The 22,579-nt window shown below is 45.9% G+C and overlaps 1 protein-coding gene across 8 annotated transcripts in view; it reads right to left on the reverse strand.

Moving 5' to 3' along the window:
* Positions 1 to 604: 604 nt before the first annotated feature.
* Positions 605 to 22,579, reverse strand: part of LOC112255123 (guanine nucleotide exchange factor DBS-like) — a 72,371-nt gene continuing 50,396 nt past the window's right edge. For 4 of the 8 annotated variants that reach the window (XM_042296798.1, XM_042296797.1, XM_042296800.1 and 1 more), the window contains 25 exons: positions 16,638 to 16,757; positions 16,420 to 16,536; positions 16,078 to 16,227; positions 15,690 to 15,814; positions 14,073 to 14,187; positions 13,797 to 13,916; positions 13,065 to 13,256; positions 12,444 to 12,635; positions 12,010 to 12,169; positions 10,703 to 10,847; positions 9,569 to 9,635; positions 9,286 to 9,401; positions 7,622 to 7,784; positions 7,270 to 7,488; positions 6,901 to 7,122; positions 6,504 to 6,675; positions 6,305 to 6,377; positions 6,106 to 6,206; positions 5,758 to 5,850; positions 5,504 to 5,560; positions 5,196 to 5,270; positions 3,771 to 3,851; positions 2,915 to 3,024; positions 2,560 to 2,785; positions 605 to 2,367 (listed from right to left, as the gene is read on the reverse strand). In XM_042296798.1, the coding sequence (XP_042152732.1) occupies positions 2,288 to 2,367; positions 2,560 to 2,785; positions 2,915 to 3,024; positions 3,771 to 3,851; positions 5,196 to 5,270; positions 5,504 to 5,560; positions 5,758 to 5,850; positions 6,106 to 6,206; positions 6,305 to 6,377; positions 6,504 to 6,675; positions 6,901 to 7,122; positions 7,270 to 7,488; positions 7,622 to 7,784; positions 9,286 to 9,401; positions 9,569 to 9,635; positions 10,703 to 10,847; positions 12,010 to 12,169; positions 12,444 to 12,635; positions 13,065 to 13,256; positions 13,797 to 13,916; positions 14,073 to 14,187; positions 15,690 to 15,814; positions 16,078 to 16,227; positions 16,420 to 16,536; positions 16,638 to 16,757 (3,291 nt within the window). In that variant the 3' untranslated portion in view covers positions 605 to 2,287. The remainder of the gene's footprint in view (positions 2,368 to 2,559; positions 2,786 to 2,914; positions 3,025 to 3,770; positions 3,852 to 5,195; positions 5,271 to 5,503; positions 5,561 to 5,757; positions 5,851 to 6,105; positions 6,207 to 6,304; positions 6,378 to 6,503; positions 6,676 to 6,900; positions 7,123 to 7,269; positions 7,489 to 7,621; positions 7,785 to 9,285; positions 9,402 to 9,568; positions 9,636 to 10,702; positions 10,848 to 12,009; positions 12,170 to 12,443; positions 12,636 to 13,064; positions 13,257 to 13,796; positions 13,917 to 14,072; positions 14,188 to 15,689; positions 15,815 to 16,077; positions 16,228 to 16,419; positions 16,537 to 16,637; positions 16,758 to 22,579) is intronic. The other 4 variants (XM_042296799.1, XM_042296802.1, XM_042296801.1 and 1 more) reach the window with 4 other exon arrangements.

Consider the following 22,579-nt stretch of genomic DNA (forward strand, 5'->3'; position numbering starts at 1 on the left):
TGAGGGATTTTCATATCCGGATCACAATATTTCTTTTTTTAGATTTCATTGATAGCAGCTATGCTCTAGAAAAACATGCTCGAACAATTTTTTGATTATAGCTGTGTTTTTTTGTGTACAAATTATTTATAAATGGGAAAAAGTCAATTTGACCCTTAAACCGGTGAAACAAGATGGCCCTATTGCAATCAGTTACAGCTCACAAAACAGTATTCACCAAACCTCCGTGAACGCTGGAAATCACGCTTAGCAACTAGAGGTGAATAATAATATTTTCTAGTAATATACACTCAATAAAATATTTCATAAAATATTTTTGGTAGAAGCCTAACTTGAGTTGTGCGTGGTGTTTTCTATTCATATACTGTACTGTTTATATGTTGTGTTATGTCAAAATCACAAAAATATTGAAAATAAACCATTTCAAATGTATAGATTTTCAAACATGTCTAGGCTGGGAGAGTGAAACTCGACATTAAAATAACACAGTAGCTGCAACGTTACATTATTTAAAACAAACTAACGACCACACAGTGAGCAATGATCGGCTACATCATTTAATGATACCTGATGGTTTTATAATGAGAAAAACAAAGTCATTGGATTAAAGCAAAGAATGTTTGTCTTTATTCAGCGGCTTTAATAATACACAGAGATACATATTTACACATATACACTGATATGAATGCATATCATTAATTATAGAAGATCTGTATCAACACTTGTTACCGTAGGAAAATAAAGAACAAAATAATGCGGCAATGTGCTGCATAACAATGTGACACACAGTAACAACATTGTAATCTCACTGGGTGCAAATCGAAAAAGATATACAGTAGAACAATAAGTTATAAAAACAGTTATAACTAAAACGGTTATAACCAGAACAGTTTAAAACCTTTTATTGTGCGTGCTGAAATTTGAGACAACCATCATTCCGAGTTGAACTTTCAGCACAGGACGTTATAGTTATATTCCATCTTCGGTTTTCAGTGTACAGACTGCATTCTCAAATGAGGAAAATGATATTTCTATTAATATATGTCGTCTCAGAAGTTTTAAGAAATTACCATGGAAACATGCCCAGCCAACCAATTAATAAAATATCTTTGATATACTTAGGCCCACGAAAACATATCCATGGTCTTCATACACAACATACACATATTCAATGAAAAATACGAGGTATAGGATAATAATATCTGTACACATCTTTCTCAAATAAATGAACTTATACACATTGATTAACGCATACAAATAATTCCTTTTAAGTTTATACTCTCTGGTACAGTACACAGTTATTTCAACATCAATCGACCTGACATGAATCTCTTTACGGGAATCTCAATCTTCAGGGGATTTCTGTGTAGTGTATAGGATTGGACTTTGAGCCAAGAGAAAAGGATTCAGAAGAACATCCTGAGCACTGTTATTGTTGAAGTATCTATGATATCTGACCGTCCTGTAATATCGCCCCTGCCTAAAGGAACACCTGGTAGTTTAAAGCCCAGCTCTCTCAGATCACTGGGAACAAAGCCAAGAGTTCACTAATAGCCCAGACAGCACAGGTGGAGGAAGGAGAAACAGGGAGGGAGAGGGACTGGAAATGTACTGGAGGGCCTCTGGACAAAGCCATAGATATACAGTTGACCAAACTCAAAAAGTATTTTATGACACAACTGGTTACCAGAGTCCACAGGAGAGAGACTGAGGCGTCTGTTTGTTTGTCTGTTGAAGTGTTGAGTTCAGTAGAGGAGCTCCTGGCTCCATATCACTGTCACCTTGTTGGAGTGGGAGGAGCGGTACCGCGCTAGGCTAACAAAGCCTGCCTGTGTGTGTGCATGGAGCGGGTGTGTCCTTCCTTGTTCATCTCTGTCAAACAGGTAGGGGAGAGGCCTGAACTTCCTGTTCTCAATGTGTGCTAGCCCTCAATCACAGTAAAAGACTAGGACACTACCTCTTATCCCTGAGAGTAGAGTATGTTCAGAGGAAAGCATTCATTACCTTCCCTTCACATTGACAGATAAGCAGCTATTAGACTGCTTTCTGCTACATTCCAGGCAGCCTCCACTTCAGTATGAGAGTGAAGTATCTATGGACTGTAATGTAAACTAACGTGTGCAAGCATTTCACTGTAAAGGCTACACCAGTTGTATTCTGCGCATGTGATAAATACAATTTGATTTGATTTGAACAGTAGTAGAGGGGAAAAGTGCACGTGTCGTTTGAACAGCCAACCACTGGGTGGCGCTGTAGCTGTGTCTCAGGGCTTAGAGGGGGCAGGACTTTAGGGCTTGATGTCAGAGAAACTTGTGTAGGTTTCACTGCAGCTGGAGGAGGTGTTGAGGTTGCCAGTTACACTGCCCTCTGTAACACAACAAAACACACACAAGTTAGTTTCCATTAGAGTCCACAGATACTTCTAAAACAAACTAAAATACAGACACACTCCTGTTACTTTTCAAAATAGCTATTTGGGTAGCAAGATACAGTTCCCTCTTGCACAAACCGAGAGAGAGAGACTGAAGAGAAAGAGGCAGACAGATGGAGCCAGTGTACCTGAGCTGCAGAGGGACTGTGAGGACTTGGACTCTGTGATGAGGGTGAGAAGGTTGGCTGCTGCTACCCAGCCATCTTTGTTGCTCCCCAAGTTTCTAACAAACCACTGTCCGTCACCTCCCTCTTTAATGAGCTGCACCATGTCTCCACTCTTCACTGACAGGTCCTGAGGCCCTCCTTTCTCCTTCTCATAGTCCGCCACCACTGTGAACCTGTTGCCGACAGCCTGGGGTCACAGGGTAAAGGGCAAAGTTCATATGTTTGCGTCCAGTGTGTCATGTTACCATGTGTGTTGCTAGGGAATAACAAGTAACTTTCATAACATGTTGTAGACATGTTGGCGACCATGACTCACCAGCTTCCTGCCTCCCTCATCCTCAGGGTCAGAGTTCATGGGGTCCTCGGCGCTGGAGTACCCATCATGCACTTCTGGCACATCCATGGAGAAAGAGGCCTTGTTCCAACCTAGGGGGAGGAGGGAAAGAGAGAAGGATAGTAGGAAAGAGAGAAGGAGAGTAATAGAATTCAGCAAACTCGATTTGATATCTAGATTAAGATTTAGCAGTGGCACCAGAAATTCCAAGACATTCCAAGATAGATTGCAATTTAGAGAACGTTATTGTCATGGAATGTTTGATCCCAACATGAAGGATAGTTTGTCAAACTAGAGAAAGGGAGTGAAACTCAAAAGGAAAGGAAGAGTGGACACTAACACAATCATACACAAGACAAGGTGATATGTACAGTGATAGGTGGTGAGAACTGGATGCAAACACATCCATTGACAGAGTACACTGTAAATCCTCAAACAGAACCACAAGAACCAGATTAGAACCCAAAGAACATGATGGAATAACCAAGAAGAACAGACGTGGAGTCCTAGCATCCAGTGAGACCTAGATCAATGCATTGTGATCCGTCAGAAACACAGACACACAGCAACCAACACGACAACACATGCTACAGAGAGAGACACACAGTTTGCCTTACAGTAAACAAACAACCCAAATCAGTATTTCCCAGCTGTGAATATCACACAGATATTCAACAGCAAATCTCAGAGAGAAGATTTGTCTGTGATTGTAGAACAAGCTAGTGATTTGTGACTATGTGTTGGGGGGGGGTATTCTGTATGTGGAAGAAGCAGAGCAGGGTCCAGGCCAACCACACAGTGCAGCAGCATGTTCCTCCCAGGCATGTTGTCACACTACCTCTCCTTTTGGCCTGTAAGAGACTAGAGGTGCTGAGCCACTTGGCCCTGCTCAGAGTGATGTGAGGAGTCTGACCAGGCTCTGAGGAGAAGAAGCAGTAGCAGTCAGCAACGTCGTCCAGATGAACGCTGTGTCTGCCACTCAGGTGGCTTTGAAGTACACAGGTGTAGGTTGACTCATCCATCAAACTGTCTTACAAAGGCCTTTGAGGCCAACAAGGCTTTCATAGATTTTTCACTTGTTTAAATCAAGATATTGTTGTATGCATCTTCTGTGTCAACGATCGTCAAATTTGAATGCTCTTATCTGGGTCATCTCCATGTTGCAGTCCCTCGTCAGTCCAGTGTCTTTAGCTAGACAGTACCAATGCACTCAGCGGGCCCCGGTGGCTGAATGTCTCTTACATTGATCTACCACAATTCATTCCCTCTCCAGTTTACTCTGCTTGCATGATGGTCACACAGAGATATATTTTGGGATGATGGGGAGTTGACATGGTGCTGAGATGACTACAGTGAGGGAGGGTCAGGATGGATGGATGACAGTGAGGGACATGGATGACAACAGTGAGGGAGGGTCAGGGTGGATGGATGACAACAGTGAGGGAGGGTCAGGGTGGATGGATGACTACAGTGAGGGAGGGTCAGGTGGATGGATGACTACAGTGAGGGAGGGTCAGGATGGATGGATGACTACAGTGAGGGAGGGTCAGGGTGGATGGATGACTACAGTGAGGGAGGGTCAGATGGATGGATGACTACAGTGAGGAGGGTCAGGGTGGATGGATGACTACAGTGAGGGAGGGTCAGGATGGATGGATGACTACAGTGAGGGAGGGTCAGGGTGGATGGTGAGGGAGAGGTCAGGATGGATGGATGACTACAGTGAGGGAGGGTCAGGGTGGATGGATGACTACAGTGAGGGAGGGTCAGGGATGGATGGATGACTACAGTGAGGGAGTCAGGATGGCTGGATGGTGAGGCATTGTCAGGATGGCTGGATGACTACAGTGAGGGGTTCAGGATGGCTGGATGACTACAGTGAGGGATGGATGGATGACTACAGTGAGGGAAGGTCAGGATGGATGGATGACTACCGTGAGGGAGGGTCAGGATGGATGACTACAGTGAGGGAGGGTCAGGATGGATGGATGGATGACTACAGTGAGGGAGGGTCAGGATGGCTGGATGACTACAGTGAGGCATTGTCAGGATGGCTGGATGACTACAGTGAGGCAGGGTCAGGATGGCTGGATGACTACAGTGAGGGAGGTTCAGGATGGCTGGATGACTACAGTGAGGCAGGGTCAGGATGGATGACTACAGTGAGGCAGGGTCAGGATGGATGACTACAGTGAGGGAGGGTCAGGATGGATGACTACACTACAGAGTCAAACACAGGTATGACATGGACTAGATAGAATACCTTTACACCCAAAGGGAGTTGGGTCACTCTTAATCTGGTGGCATTTGGCTTTATGGTCAGGGCTAAGGGGGGATCCTGTTGGCCGAAGAAGAGAGACAGAAGAGAAGGAAACAGAGAGAAATGATAAAGAGAGCAATAGAAAAACAGCCGTGAGAGAGGGAAGAGCTTCCTGAAACTGACTAGAATAATTAGCTACTTGCTAATACTATTTGGAGACATCTAAATAATGAGGCTGGGGGACAGGCCTACTAAAACAGACACTAATTCTAATATTTGAGGTAGTAACCGCAAACTACACTGTAGGATACCTGGTTGAGAGAATACCATTGGTAATGTTAGACTTTTACCAGCAGGGTGAAGAAATTCTGCAAAGGAAAGCAAGCCAAAATATCAGTCTTCAAAAGCCCTGATGCAGTCGACTACGGGAAAGGATGTGTCCTGTCTAAAATCATATTAGGGGGGTAGGTGAAGAGAGCTTGGGGTTGACTTCAAAATGGAGAACATATCTTTGCCATATATGATGAGGACAACATGGGGGATGCCTCCAGGACACCAGTGTTACCTTTCTGACTCTTCAGATTGCTGAAGCCTTGAAGGGTAAAACGCGTTTTAGCCACTGATGCCCTGTCAGTGGTGGGACTGGTGACGGTCTCCTCTACAACCATGGTAGAGAAAGAGGGACAGGAAGGAGAGACAGAGTAAAGTGGTTTGAAGAGGAAAAGAAGAGAAAGAAAGCTCAGATTAAAGGAGGAACAAGGAAGGAGGAAGTAGGAAAAGATTCAAGGACGGCTTGGGTACCTAACCAGACGAGGGGGGTCACTAAAACTGCAACAGAAGTTTGCTTTCTTGTCATGAGCATTTGATAGAAGTAAAAAACATTTTCTTTACTCAACAAAATAGGGCAACTCACCTTTGTGTTTTGGGGAGGAGGGGGAGTTGGGGTCAGAGATGACAGCGTCTGTCTTCTTCTCTTCTCCTTTCTTCACGCTCTTCTGACAGTTCCTAAATGGACTAAGAGGGAGAAACAAACAGGTGAAAAAGAAGAACCAACCATGTTGATTCCTTCTCTGTAACTGGCTCTAGCCATGGTTCTCTTTGTAAAATCTGACCTGAGACAGATAGGTGGGCTGTTGCTGGTTGGACTGGGAGACATTGTGTCTGACGCCTTCTTTTGACTAGATTCTGGAACAAATCATCACAGTTACTAACAGAACACAGACACAACAACAAAGAATTTAGCATCCAGATGTCTATCAACTCTGGAATGTGTGTGCGTGTGTCTGTAATGCCGCAGATCCCCTATCTTACCCCTGCAAGCCTTCAGCTGGCCAGTCAGAACCTTCCTGATCTCGTTCAACCAAGATGTTTTGATCTCAGGTGTCGCAGCCTGGACGATAAACACCTCCTCTCTGGAATTACACCAGATCTCAAACTTCTTGTTGTCACCCTTGGCGCTCTCCGTGATGCCCACCGCACTCATCTGTTAGAGAGAACCGAAGAATATTACATTTCTATATCACTGTTGAACTCATAACCTACTAAAGATCCAAGTAAAAATCCAAGGAGAGCCGGACAGACAGCCAGCCAGACAGACTGGCAGAAAGTCAGTCAGGACATTGAGGAAGTGTTTGAAGCTGTACGAGGGGGCTTTCTCGTAACCCTCCCCCAGACAGTGAGCCAGCCAGCCAGACATAACCAAACTCACGTTGAGGGAGTGTTTAAAGCTGTAGGACGGGGCTTTCTCGTAACCCTCCCCGCTCTCCTCCCGTCTCTTACAGAAGAGCAGGGCTTTTTCATGCAGGAACAGGTGTCTCTGCATGGGCTTGAAGCGGGCCAGGTCCTTGACCTTAGCGTGACCTTTCTTGTGTTCCGTCCACACGCTGAACGACCCCTGCATCAGCAGCCTGCCCAACTCCGTCAGGCTCCCCTGGGGATCAATAAATTAACACAATCAATCACAAGTAGGAAAGATAACTGAGCGCTGTCTGTGGTACAGAAGATGTTACACAGTTGGGTAACTTTTTCCTCTCCACCCTAAAGCACGAGGAGAATAGGGGTGTCGTGGTTAGCTGACCTCATATCCTGTGATGGCGATGAGGTGCATGGAGTCGTTGACGGCCTTCAGGATCCCCAGGATGGAGGACAGCGCCTCCTGCAGGTCCTCTGAACCCTCACAGCCCTTACTGTACTTCAGTAACTCCTTCAGTATCAGCTGGTATTTGGTTATCCTCTGGACTGGCTTGAGGAGGTACGAGTCCAACCCCAGTTTGTGTTCCAACTTTCTCTGGCACTCCTTTGTAAAAACAAACAATCACACATTAATACATGTTTTTTAAAGTTTTTTTTTTTACAAGCTTACAGTATACTGAGCTTGAGGATCCTATCCAAGATACACTGAGGGCCCTGAAAGAAAGGTGAAAGGTTACCTGGAAGAAGGCGCAGTCAGAGCACTGTCTCCACAAGCTTTCGGATCGAGGTTTGTTCTGACAGTACTTCTCATAGATCTGCAGGTCGCCCATCCTCTCCAGGAAACAGCGTCCCACCAGCTCAGGGACGTCTGTGTAGGTCTCCAGCTCCCTGAGGAATGTCCTGATGAGAGACACAGACAGACAGAGGGACACAGGTTAGTACTACCGAGGTTGGGAAGAAGCGGGGGAGGTAATGTTAACCAAATGAAATATTGTTGAAATTGGTCCCTATTAAAGGTCGACTGATTATGATTTTTCAACGCCGATACCGATTATTGGAGGACCCAAAAAGCCGATACTGATTAATTGGCCGATTTTTACATTTTTTATTTGTAATAATGACAATTACAACAATACTGAATGAACACTTATTTTAACTTAATATAATACATCAAAAAATCAATTTAGCCTCAAATAAATAATGAAACATGTTCAATTTGGTTTAAATAATGCAAAAACAAAGTGTTGGAGAAGAAAGTAAAAGTGTAATATGTGCTATGTAAGAAAGCTAACGTTTCAGTTCATTGCTCAGAACATGAGAACATATGAAAGCTGGTGGTTCCTTTTAACATGAGTCTTCAATATTCCCAGGTAAGAAGTTTTAGGTTGTAGTTATTATAGGAATTATAGGACTATTTCCCTCTATACCATTTGTATTTCATTAACCTTTGACTATTAGATGTTCTTAGTATTGCCAGTGTAACAGTATAGCTTCTGTCCCTCTCCTCGCTCCTCCCTGGGCTCGAACCAGCAACACAACGTAAACAGCCACCCTCGAAGCAACGTTTGAAACGCTATTAGCGTGCGCTAACTAGCTAGCCATTTCACTTCAGTTACACCAGCCTCATCTCGGGAGTTGATAGGCTTGAAGCCATAAACAGTGCAATCCTTGACGCACAACGAAGAGCTGCTGGCAAAACGCACGAAAGTGCTGTTTGAATGAATGTTTACGCGCCTGCTTCTGCCTACCACCGCTCAGTCAGAAACTTAGATACTTGTATGATCAGTCAGATGATATGCAACGCAGGACACGCTAGATAATATCTAGTAATATCATCAAACTTGTGTAGTTAGTGATTATGATTGATAGTGATTATAGTGATTATGATTTATTGTTTTTTATGAGATACATTTAATGCTAGCTTGCAACTTACCTTGGCTTACTGCATTCGCGTAACAGGCAAGTCTCCTTGTGGAGTGCAACAAGAGAGAGGCAGGTCGTTATTGTGTTGGACTAGTTAACTGTAAATTTGCAAGACTGGATCCCCGAGCTGACAAGGTGAAAATCTGTCGTTCTGCCCCTGAACGAGGCAGTTAACACACCGTTCCTAGGCCGTCATTGAAAATAAGAATGTGTTCTTAACTGACTTGCCTAGTTAAATAAAGGTATACAAAAAATACAAAAAATATTTTATTTTATTTTAAATACCGATTTCCGATTGTTATGAAAACTTGAAATCGGCCCTAATTAATCGTCCATTCCGATTAATCGGTCGACCTCTAGTCCCTATAAATCAATATGGTTGAATGAATATGCCTCTTCTGTAACAGCTGTTCACAATGACAGGACATTACTCAGTAAACATTATGTAACATGGGTGCTGCAGTGGAATAAAAGTCACCTCTTGTGGAACTGGTAGATCTCTGGCATGTTTCCAAACAGGACATCCTTCCTGTTGAGCAGCGCACTGGGGAGGAGGTGAGCCATGGCTGGGTTGTCCATCTCTGCAGCATAACCCTGGAATAACAACACATACTAAAATGTTAACACAGGACAATCTGAAAATGCACATCTATGATAAGTAAACTTTCAACAAAAACATATAAATATATATATATTACTACACTTAGGACAGTAAGTGATGTAGTGGCGACCTCTAGTGGTCAGAAGTGCAGTACACACACCTGCAGTACACAGAGTAGCTCCTCTACATACGCCCTCTCAGTCTCCAACAGCTCGTTCATTACATGTCTGTAGGAACAGAACAACATTCTATTTAACATCAACATATTGTATTATTATTAGAGGTCGACCAATTATGATTTTTCATACATGAGTCTTCAATATTCCCAGTTAAGAATTTTTAGGTTGTAGTTATTATAGGAATTATAGGACTATTTCTCTCAATACCATTTGTATTTCATATACCTTTGACTATTGGATGTTCTAATAGGTACTTTAGTATTGCCAGCCTAATCTCGGGAGTTGATAGGCTTGAAGTCATAAACAGCGCAATGCTTGAAGCACAGAGAAGAGCTGCTGGCAAATGCAGGAAAGTGCTGTTTGAATGAATGCCTACGAGCCTGCTGCTGCCTAACAGGTAGTCAGCCTGCTACACAGTCTCCTCGTCGAGTGCAAAGTAATCGGCCATAATCGGTGTCCAAAAATACCGATTACAGATTGTTATGAAAACTTGAAATCGGCCATTCCGATTAATCAGTCGACCTCTAAATATTATTTTGATAAACTATACCAAGTATGAAATATCTAACTATCTATTTTCAATTGTGTTTCACAAGAGGATTAATTGATATTGTTATTTTTATGTATATTTTTTTACCCCCTTTTTCTCCCCAATTTCGATCTGGTCTCATCGCTGCAACTCCCCAACGGGCTCAGGAGAGGCGAAGGTCGAGTCATGCGTCTCCCGAAACATTCTTAACACCCGCCCGCTTAACCAGGAAGCCAGCTGCACCAATGTGTTGGAGGAAACACTGTTCAACTGACGACTGAAGTCAGCCTGCAGGCGCCCAGCCCGCCACGAGTCGCTTTAGCGCGATGATCCAAGTAAAGCCCCCACGGCCAAACCCTCCCCTAACCCGGACGACAATGGTCCACTTGTGCGCCGCCCTATGGGGACTCCCAGTCATGGCCGGTTGTGACACAGCCTGGGATCGATCCTGGGTCTGTAGTGACGCTTCAAGCACTGCGATGCAGTGCCTTAGACCGCTGCGCCACTCGGGAGGCCTTTCATTGATTTATTTTAAGGCATTTCAGGCTATAGTATGACATCATTGACCTTTGACCCCTGACCCTACCGTCGGAGCACAGCCAGGTTCTCCTCCTCCTCAGACAGAGAGCCGTGTCTGCTGCCGTCGTTCTGCACCTGGACCTCCACTATTCTGCAGTTTTCTACGTTCAAGATGTTGTCCTCTGCATTCCTTGTCTCTTGACTCCTGTGAGCTACAAGAAACAGAAAGACGGGATAAGAACTACTCATCTGAACTTCAAACAACCAACAAAAATGTAATTTCAATCAATCAATGATATATTGTTGGGGAATGAGATATTGTTTAAGGCGCAGTTCTTACATGCCACTAGATGGCAATGAATGGATCAGAAACAGGAGAGGCTGCTGCTGACCTGCAAAACAACTCATCAAAATGTAAAACTGACCCTTACCCCTACCCTAACCCAATTTAAACCTATTCTGAAATAAAATATTAGGAGTGTCCACATAGCCTTTTCCATCAGAACCAGAGAGACAGGGGAGGGTAGGGTAGAGTCAGAACCAAAAAGACAGGGGAGGGAAGGGTAGAGTCAGAGAGACAGGGAGGGAAGGGTAGAGTCAGAGAGACAGGGGAGGGAAGGGTAGAGTCAGAGAGACAGGGGAGGGAAGGGTAGAGTCAGAGAGACAGGGGAGGGAAGGGTAGAGTCAGAGAGACAGGGGAGGGAAGGGTAGAGTCAGAGAGACAGGGGAGGGAAGGGTAGAGTCAGAGAGACAGGGAGGGAAGGGTAGAGTCAGAGAGACAGGGGAGGGAAGGGTAGAGTCAGAGAGACAGGGGAGGGAAGGGTAGAGTCAGAGAGACAGGGAGGGAAGGGTAGAGTCAGAGAGACAGGGGAGGGAAGGGTAGAGTCAGAGAGACAGGGGAGGGAAGGGTAGAGTCAGAGAGACAGGGGAGGGAAGGGTAGAGTCAGAGAGACAGGGGAGGGAAGGGTAGAGTCAGAGAGACAGGGGAGGGAAGGGTAGAGTCAGAGAGACAGGGGAGGGAAGGGTAGAGTCAGAGAGACAGGGGAGGGAAGGGTAGAGTCAGAGAGACAGGGGAGGGAAGGGTAGAGTCAGAGACAGGGAGGGAAAGACAGAGAAAGAACCTGAGAGACAGGGAGGGAAAGGTAGAGTCAGAGAGACAGGGGAGGGAAGGGTAGAGTCAGAGAGACAGGGGAGGGAAGGGTAGAGTCAGAGAGACAGGGAGGGAAAGACAGAGAAAGAACCTGAGAGACAGGGAGGGAAAGGTAGAGTCAGAGAGACAGGGGAGGGAAGGGTAGAGTCAGAGAGACAGGGAGGGAAAGGTAGAGTCTGATGGTGACGACCAGTGTGACATGTGGCGCAGAGTGTGGTACTCACCAGGAGGGGACATGGGGAACTTGATGATGGCTTCAGGCCTGGGAGCCACTGGCTGGACGGGCCGTGTCTGTTTGGCTGCCAGCTTCTTCAGACTGACCCTCCTCTTCTCAAACATCTCCTGCATGGACACCTGCTTTTGAAACACCTTCTCTACCTGCTCCTGTTAACACACACAGAGGGGAGGGAGGGTTAGATATTGACATTTTGAGGGTGTAGCTCAATAGTCAAAAACGTCTTCCTCTCCTCGTCTCTATTCAATCGTTTGATTATACTTGGGGCCAGGAGTTTTTCCTGACCACGTGGAGAGGGGAGGGAAAAACCTGGAAAAATATCTCGACCTCCTGGTCAGGTCTCGTGTTCAAAACAACTGGCCCACCAAATACAATGTTTTCTCATGTAATGTATATCTGGTGCCTCCATGGGGCGTCATCTACCCTGAGCTCTGGATTAAGGATGGAGTCATAGTCCCTCCAGATGGCGTTGAGGTCGGTGATCTGGTGTTGGGCGGCCGTGTCCAGGTACTTCTCCAGCTCCTGCAGCGCGGCCTCCGCCCCGTCCTGAGACTGACATCTATCTACCGGCTGGGAGGCAAGGAGGTAGATCCCTTCCTCACACCACCTCGATGCCTAGGGAGGGAGGGAGGGAGGGGGAGGGAGGGAGGGAGGGGGGGGAGGGAGGGAGGGAAGGAAGGAAGGAGGGAAGGGAGGGAAGGGAGGGGAGGGAGGGAGGGAGGGAGGGGGAGGGAGGGAGGGAGGGAGGGAGGGAGGGAGGGAGGGAGGGAGGGGGGAGGGGAGGGGAGGGAGGGAGGGGAGGGGGGGGAGGGAAGGGAAGGGGAGGGAGGGTTCATTATACCACAGATCAGAGGGAGAATGAATACTTGACTGGCTGAACTCAAACCCTAACTCTTATACCTTAACACTTGTCATACATCAGAAAGATTCCATCAGCTCTCACCTACTAGAGGGCTACATTGACCAATCACCCGGTTACTGATTCCCATCTAAACCAGGGTTGCCAGTGTTTCCATGACCCTACTTCTCCCCTCCAGCCCTCACCTTCTCCAGACAGTGGTGCAGCTCCATGGCCCTCAGGAGGAGGACCTTCTTGGTCTTGAGGAAGGAGGTGACCTCATCACACACGGCCCTCAGCTCACTGCACTTAGGCAGGATGGAGTCCTCAGCATAGTGTGCACTCTCAATCAGCCCATCCCCCTCAGCGGCCAGGGACAGAGCCCAGTCCAACACATCCTGGAGAGAGAGAGACACAGGCAGGTGAGAACACACACACGACTACTACACAATAAAACAAAATAAATATGAACAAAGCAGTCATAATGGAAAGCCATTAAATCCATGTTACTTCCTAGTTGCCTCTGAAATAAGGACCGATGCATAACAAACACACACACACACACACACACACACACACACACACACACACACACACACACACACACACACACACACACACACACACACACACACACACACACACACACCATGTTTTCTAGTCACATAGGGACACAACAGTAATGTATGTGTGAACCAACCAATAGAGGTATGAGTCGCATCTGTAAAGTCAATACTGTCATTGAGATGAATGGGGTCTATAATGTACTGGGGTACAACTAGAGCGGAAACAGGATACGACCCATGTCAGCTGGTGGAATCTCATCATTCAAGTTTCTACATTCATTTCACTCATCGTGTTTTGGATCTGTTAGACAAGTTGATGAGCTATGGGGAGGATGATGTGTGCTATTGGGATGAAGTGTGTGTGTGTCTTACGCAGGCTTTCTCCTCCTGGCTGTTGAGTTCTCGTAGGATGTGTTCTGCATGGGCGGGACTGATGCCAACCTCCGAGAACGCCTCTACCCGCTCTGACACCACATCCAGCTGGGCACGCACCTGAACACCCATAGTGAGGGACAGGTAGAGTCAGAACACACACATACTACACACACACATACTACACACACACAGACAGACAGAGACACATGCACACTCTACAAACAGTGACCGGGACTACATCTCCCATGATGCTCGTGTCCCTGTTCCCCTCACCTCACGGAAGTAGTATTCAAAATGGCGGAGCTGCAGACACTGTTCCAGCTTGGTCTGGTGTCTCTCCCAGAAATCATCAAACGCCGTCTCTGTCTCATCCAGCTGGCCCAGCAGTCTACACACGGATGGAGGAAGAACGGTAGACGAATGAAGGGATGGAGAGGGAGGGAGGGAGGGAGGGAGGGGAGGGGAGGGAGGGAGGGAGAGGGAGGGAGGGAGAGAGGGAGGGAGGGAGGGAGGGAGGGAGGGAGGGAGGGAGGGAGGGAGGGAGGGAAAAAATGGAAGGGGAATGAAGGGATGGGAGGGAGGGAGGGAGGGAGGGAGGGAGGGAGGGAGGGAGGGGGAGGGAGGGAGGGAGGGAGGGAGGGAGGGAGGGAAAAATGGAAGGGGAATGAAGGGATGGAGAGGAGAACCTGAGTCCATAACAATGGTATTTCAGCTTGGATCTCAAAGTATCACCACGTGAAACCAGAAGTACCTATTCATTGAAACCAAGCCAAGTCCTGTGTTTAATCAAATCCCTTACATAACCTACTCCTCCAAGAGCAGAGCACTTTACAGTATAACCAACAGAATGTTTTGGGTTATGAAACACTGCAGTTTTCTTTCCTTTGTTCTCCCAATTCTGCTCAGCAGCTGTGAGTGCTGCCACTATGCATCCTATCCCCGTACTCCCAAAATACACCAGAATGGCACGGGGGCAGATTTCACTGCAGCGCGGCAGAACACAGCCTAGAAGATTCAGGGTCATGGTGGGAGATGAGAGAGTAGAGTTCTAGGTAACTTCTAGCAAGACACACACCAGCATTGATACTAGAGAACATGAATCTTGACTGTTCCATAACCAGTTGGACCTCAGGATCTCTGTTGTTCCTACTGTACTCTGTCCCTTTCTCAACCTATTTCATTAGCATTAAGTTCACCCTAAAATGTATATGGTGCCAAACGTTCCTATTCATTTAGGATTGAGGCATACATACAGATTTAGTATGATCTAAACAACACAACTGTAGTGGCTTCCTTTTCGCTTTACCAAGGCCACTGCCCAAGCCTGAAGCGGGGTTGTTTGGTAGGCATGCAGTCCACACTCAAGGTTTCCAAACGGCCAAACATTCAATGAGATCCAGGGATATGGCACAAAAACAATGTTTATTCTTCTTATATCTAACAAAGAAATGATTCTCCAATCAACTTAAAGCATAGATTACTTGATATGGAAAATACATAATATGACCTGTCTGTATGTCTGTATGGTCAAAAAACTATACCGCTCCCGCATCTAGCAAGGACTCCCTCCTCCGAAGGCCCAACTTCCTGCCTTTATCCTAACACACTTACCACAGTACAATGAATGGGCAAGAGGGGGGGGCAAAAACTGAGTTACACTAACAACAAATGAATATATCTCAATCAGGTAAATATAAATCATAAAGGTTACGTACCTAATATTTCATCATGTACATTAATATTTAATATATTTACACAAATGTACACGGAGCTCGGTATGTTCAGTCTTTTATACAAATATGTCCAAATCGGCTCTAACAACAACTTTAGACCAATTCTGAGGTATGAGTTTACCTCTAAGCCTGACCCTTGACCCCTGTCCCCTCTGACCTCTGCACGGTGGCCAGGTTTTCCAGTTCGTCCTGGTTCATTGTATAGTCGGGTTCTCTCTGCAAGGGCTCGTTGATGCTCTCCAGGAGCCGGCCCCCCTGGCCCAGGGCCACACACAGGTCCTCCTGGGAGAGAGACAGGACATGGACACATCAGTTAGAGGGATCTACCATTGGACAGTACAGAGTATACAGTCTCAGCTACGGCTAAAGTCTGTTCTTCAGTATATCTTTCCCCTGAGAAACACAAACATCAGGAACAAATCAGGAACTGAATGTTTAATCGCGCCTTGAACTTCAAATGAAACAACCTCAACACTATCACTTAAAACATGGGAGTTTTTGATAATAGTCTGTATATTAATGACTTGGTCTCTCTGTGCCCTTACCTTCATCTGTCCCTTCTTCTCGGTGTGTGTGGCCAGCAGGTTGGACGTGGCCTGGGCGTCGTTGGGTAGCTCGGTCTCAGCCAGCTCCGTCCCAAACGACTGCAGGGTCTGAGCCGTGGTCTTCACCATCAGAGCAAAGGCCTCGATAGCCTGAGGACCGGACAAACACAACCCAATTGTGTCATCACTGGTTAGAAACACACACACATCCTATTGAGATGGGGCGGACTAATGGGACAGTTTAGAATGAGTTCAGTTCAGTGAGCAGATATCATGTTGGGATTGGGCCCTATGTAGTCTGTCAGGGGTCTGGTGAGAAGGGTATGGTAGTAGGGTACTCACGGTGCGGTGTGAGATCCAGGTATCATGGCAGTAATCCTGGGTTCCTCCCAGCTCCTGGGGCAGCTGAGTCCGATCGATGTAGGCATGGAGCTCAGTCACAGAGCTCAGCATCACCACCTGAGAAACAGGGAGGAGAGTCAACACACATATGAGACGCATACAAAGGTCCACTAACGTCCTCACATCAGACGAGCGCATGCATATAAAAAAAAACATACCGGCACCTTCATCTTGAACTCATCCCTGTTGAACTTGAAGAAGATGTCGGAGAGCGTCCGCTGGAATAAGGTGGAGGGCCGTAAGACCAGAACCAGCTGTAAATGTACTGGGAATGAGCCCTGTGGAACACACACATTCATTACTTTGTGCTGTTGTTGTTGGGGGATAAACCTTCAAGTCTTATGGACTTGAATGGAATTCATTGATGCAAATTAAATGAACATACACACACATGCCTTACTGGAAAGAGTGGTAAATCAGGATAGTGATTCATCTTCGTAAGCGAATCCAGTGGCCTTGTGTTTTAGGTTATTGTCCTGCTGTAAGGTGAATTTTTCTCTCAAGTGTCTGATGGAACGCAGACTGAATCCGGTTTTCCTCTAGGATTTTGCCTGTGCTGAGCTCTATTCAGTTTATTTTTATCCTTCAAAACTCCCTAGTCCTTGCCAATAACATGATGCAGCCACCACCATGGTTGAAAATATGAACAGTGTAGTCAGTGTTGTGTTGGATTTTCCCCAAACATAACACTTTCGTTAATTTCTTTGCCACATTTTTAGCAATTTTACTTTAGTACCTTAATGCAAACAGGATGCATGTTTTGGAATATTTATATTCTGTACAGGCTTCCTTCTTTTCACTCTGTCATTTAGGTTAGTATTGTGGAGTAAGTACAATGCTGTTGATCCATTTTCAGTTTCCTCCTATCACAGCCATTAAACTCTGTAACTGTTTTAAAAAGTCATCATTGGCCTCATGGTGAAATCCCTGAGCGGTTTCCTTCCTCTCCGGCAACTGTGTTAGTGACTGGGTGTATTGATACACCATCCAAAGTGTAATTAATAACTTCACCATGCTCAAAGGGATAGTCAATGTCTGCTTTGTCCATTTTTGCCTATCTACCAATAGGTGCCCTTCTTTGCGAGGCGTTGGAAAACCTCCATGATCTTTGTTGTTGAATCTGTGTTGGAAATACACTGCACGACTGAGGGACCTTACAGAAAATGTTATGTGTGGGGGTACAGAGATGAGGTAGTCATTTAAAAAGCATGTTAAACACTTATTACACTTAACACTTATTATTATTATTATTACACACAGAGTGAATCCATGCAACTTATTATGTGACTTATTACGCACATTTTTACTCCTGAACTTATTTAGCCTTGCCGTAGCAAAGGGGTTGAATACTTACTGACTCAAGACCTTTTAGCTTTTGATTTTTTCATTAAGTTGCAAATATTTCTAAAAACATAATTCCATTTTGACATTATGGGGTATTGTGTGTAGGCCAGTGACACAACATATAAATGTAATCCATTTTAAACTCAGGCTGTAACACAACAACATGTGGAGAAAGTCGAGAAGTGTGAACACTTTCTGAAGGCCCTGTAAAGCCAGATTGTTAGTGGCTTGTTGTAACAGGAGTTGTGAATTACTCTGCTCTACAGGGGTGGTCTTCAATCGATACCGCAAGACTAGCTAGAGTAGGACAACCTTCCTCAGCCTCGGGCATACAAACAACACTACCCGCTGTAGAACGTACACCCCCACAGTGATGCAGCATCAACACACTCTACTGCTGCTGGCTACAGCTGACATATATAGCAGGCTGAGTGGGCATAACACTGATCCCTGGAGTAGTGGAGGGGGGGAGGGATAGCGCTTCAACCAACAGGTGCAGCCAAAAATATCTGCTACATGTTATAAAACAGGTTCATCTCTCGCTTGTTTTAGAATATAGGTACTTTTATTGAAATCTTTGGGTTGAAAATACTGAGAAGAGAGTTCGTCAGAAAACCCAGAATCCACACGGCAACTGACAGCAGCCTGAATATAGCATATTGTCTGAACCAGAGCCACACACACACACACACACACACACACACACACACACACACACACACATGTATTTACTTGGACAGTGAAGCTAAAAATGCATTTGCAGTTTATTTTGGTGGTGTTTATAGGCATAAAATTACACCCCCCCCCAAAAAAAATGCTAACCTCCCCTGCTATTGGTAATGGTGAGTGGTAAGCATGTTTTGGTGGCATGATCTCATTAACGTAGAAGTGTTCAGAAACATATTCTATTCTTATTTACAGTAAAAGTGACCCAAAAGAGGACAATACGTTATTTACCATTAATTTCTATTAGGCACAACATAATCCAAAACCAGCTGCAAATGCATCCAAGTTTACTGAGCCTCAACCTTGATGTAGTCATTGTGTGCTAGGAATATGGGACCAAATACAACATTTTTAACTAAAACCAAATACTTATGACACCTTCAAATTGGGGGACTTTAATTTCTAAACAGTAAAACAGATACAGGGCCTTCAGAAAGTATTCAGACCCCTGGACTTATTCCACATGTTGTTGTGTTACAGCCTGAACTTTTCTCACCCCAAATCCAGATACAAGATGTAATCGCCGTCAAAAAGTTATTCTACAAAGTATTCACTCAGGGGTGTGAATATTTCTGTAAATTAGATACTTCTGTATTTCATTTTCAAGAAATTTGCAAAATCTTCTAAAAACACATTTTCACTTTGTCATTTTGGGGTGTTGCGTGTAGGTGGGTGAGAAAAAAACATGATTTGATCCGTTTTGAATTTAGGCTGTAACAACAAAATGTGGAATAAGTCAAGGGGTATGAATACTTTCTGAAGGCACTATATTTATGAAAATACCCTTAAATAAAAAGGTGACATTCTGTACTATCACCTCGTATTAAACATTTGATCTCAAATCCAAAATGCTGGAGTACAGAGACAAATTAAACGTTTTAGCTGTTCAAATAAATACGTGGAGGTTTGTAACCACAGTAAAACCTCTGCAAATCCCAATTCCAATTAGCAGAATAAGGCTCTATTTCAGCAGTATGATGTCATCTCATATTGCCAAACAGCTGCTTCCCAGAGACTAACCCACTACATCCACACACAGCTGCTTACCAACCCTGCAAGACCACGTTGCCATGGAAACTGCACTCCTTGGGAGAAAGAGATGAGGTTCCACACAGCGACGGTTTCCACGTCTGTCACACAGCCACTCTATTTTTTATTAATTCATTGCATCTAGTAAATAAAGGACTGCTCTTTCTCACTGAAAAAAATGTGTCAATGACCAGGTTTCGAACCTGGAGCTCAAGACTGCTTTAGCCCACTGAGCTATAGACCTAGGCATTTGCTCAGGGAGCTAACACGTGTCTTCAGGTGTCAGGCAAGGTCTCTCAAATCTGAACGTATTACTGAACTACCACCGCAAAATCAATGAAGAGATCCTGAGAGATAAAACGTGTTAATCTTCATTACCTCACTCTCATTATTTATCTCCTAATCAATGATCCAGCGCACGGTCACACTGTCTGTCCTGCACATGACACTCAAACAAATGACTTGATCTGTTTGGGACTGATGGCTGTATGGGACTGGAGCAAGCCTGCTGTGATTGGAGCTTGACTGTTATTAGGCTCCTCCTCTCAGTAGATTTGAACCCTACTTGCACATAATATGGCCCTTTCCTATCACAGTAACCCATCAATATTTTTGGAGAGCTTGGAGTTTACTGACACTAAAATCATAAAAGCACTTTAACAGCGGGCGGACGGACGTTAAAAACCATTTAATGAGAACATGGAAGGAGGGGCTGCTTCTTGACCTTCAAACTGTGATTTCCATAACAATACCATTCCATGTAGTCTGACTCTGGTGTAGCCAATGAAAGCTCATGTTAAACCCAGCTACACAGTATATGATATACTGTCGGAAGTAATAATGGAACACATATTAGAATAAGGATTTTCACTGGGGTCTCAGTCGGGGGGGAACTCACCCCATCCACCGCTACCGTGTAGCAGCACCCACTTAGATGATAGGTGGTGGCCATGTTGTAACAGAACACTCAAACCACACATCAGTCAGGGGGGAAACTCACCCCATCCACCGCTAATGTGTAGCAGCACCCACTTAGATGATAGGTGGTGGCCATGTTGTAACAGAACAGTCAAACCACACATCAGTCGGGGGGGAAACTCACCCCATCCACCGCTAATGTGTAGCAGCACCCACTTAGATGATAGGTGGTGGCCATGTTGTAACAGAACAGTCAAACCACACATCAGTCGGGGGGAAACTCACCCCATCCACCACTAACGTGTAGCAGCACCCACTTAGATGATAGGTGGTGGCCATGTTGTAACAGAACAGTCAAACCACACATCAGTTGGGGGAAACTCACCCCATCCACCACTAACGTGTAGCAGCACCCACTTAGATGATAGGTGGTGGCCATGTTGTAACAGAACAGTCAAACCACACATCAGTCGGGGGGAAACTCACCCCATCCACCGCTAACGTGTAGCAGCACCCACTTAGATGATAGGTGGTGGCCATATTGTAACAGAACATTCAAACCACACATCAGCTAGCGGTTACCGTGGAACAGCTGATTTGGTCATTTAGTCTGGACATGTTTTTCGATCTCCAATGTCATTCTGTAGGGAGTACCATATAGACAGAACATTGATCAGGATAACCTTGACATATGTCAGCTACAGAGGAAGATGCATGGCCTCCAGCCTACAGCATAACAAACACATTCACGAGATGTGCCATCACACACACACACACCCCGTCCTTTCACTGGGAAGCCCCTACAAACAGATACATACACAAGCACACACAGACCAATATATCATATATACAGTAAGTAACCTACACCACACACCCAGCTAAGTAGCCTGCCACCACTACTATCTCTTCCCCATCCCACCCAGCTGAGTACCCTGCCACCACTACTATCTCTTCCCCATCACACCCAGCTGAGTACCCTGCCACCACTACTATCTCTTCCCCATCACACCCAGCTGAGTAGCCTGCCACCACTACTATCTCTTCCCCATCACACCCAGCTAAGTAGCCTGCCACCACTACTATCTCTTCCCCATCACACCCAGCTAAGTAGCCTGCCACCACTACTATCTCTTACCCATCACACCCAGCTGAGTACCCTGCCACCACTACTATCTCTTCCCCATCACACCCAGCTAAGTAGCCTGCCACCACTACTATCTCTTACCCATCACACCCAGCTAAGTAGCCTGCCACCACTACTATCTCTTACCCATCACATCCAGCTAAGTAGCCTGCCACCACTACTATCTCTTACCCATCACACCCAGCTAAGTAGCCTGCCGCCACTACTATCTCTTCCCCATCACACCCAGCTGAGTGGCCTGCCACCACTACAATCTCTTACCCATCACACCCAGCTGAGTAGCCTGCCACCACTACTATCTCTTACCCATCACACCCAGCTAAGTAGCCTGCCACCACTACAATCTCTTCCTCATCACACCCAGCTGAGTAGCCTGTCACCACTACTATCTCTTACCCATCACACCCAGCTCAGTAGCCTGCCACCACTACAATCTCTTCCTCATCACACCCAGCTAAGTAGCCTGCCACCACTACTATCTCTCCCCATGCTGCTCATCTCCCTAGCAGGTTCCATCTCTCTCACACGCCCCCACCTCCTCCTCCTCTCCCATAACCCAGCCCCTCTACTTGTCTACTTCCCCCCTGCCTCCCTCCTCCTCCTCTCCATAGCCCAGCCCCTCTACTTCCCCCTGCCTTCCTCCTCTCCATAGCCCAGCCCCTCTACTTCCCCCTGCCTCCCTCCTCCTCCTCTCCATAGCCCAGCCACTCTACTTCCCCCTGCCTCCCTCCTCCTCCTCTCCATAACCCAGCCCCTCTACTTCCCCCTGCCTCCCTCCTCCTCCTCTCCATAACCCAGCCCCTCTACTTCCCCCTGACTCCCTCCTCCTCCTCCTGCTCTCCATAACCCAGCCCCTCTACTTCCCTACTTCCCCCTGCCTCCCTCCTCTCCGTAGCCCAGCCCCTCTACTTCCCCCCTGTCTCCCTCCTCCTCCTCTCC

This window comes from Oncorhynchus tshawytscha, linkage group LG14, assembly GCF_018296145.1.
Source record: "Oncorhynchus tshawytscha isolate Ot180627B linkage group LG14, Otsh_v2.0, whole genome shotgun sequence".
Taxonomy (NCBI): Eukaryota; Metazoa; Chordata; class Actinopteri; order Salmoniformes; family Salmonidae; genus Oncorhynchus; species Oncorhynchus tshawytscha.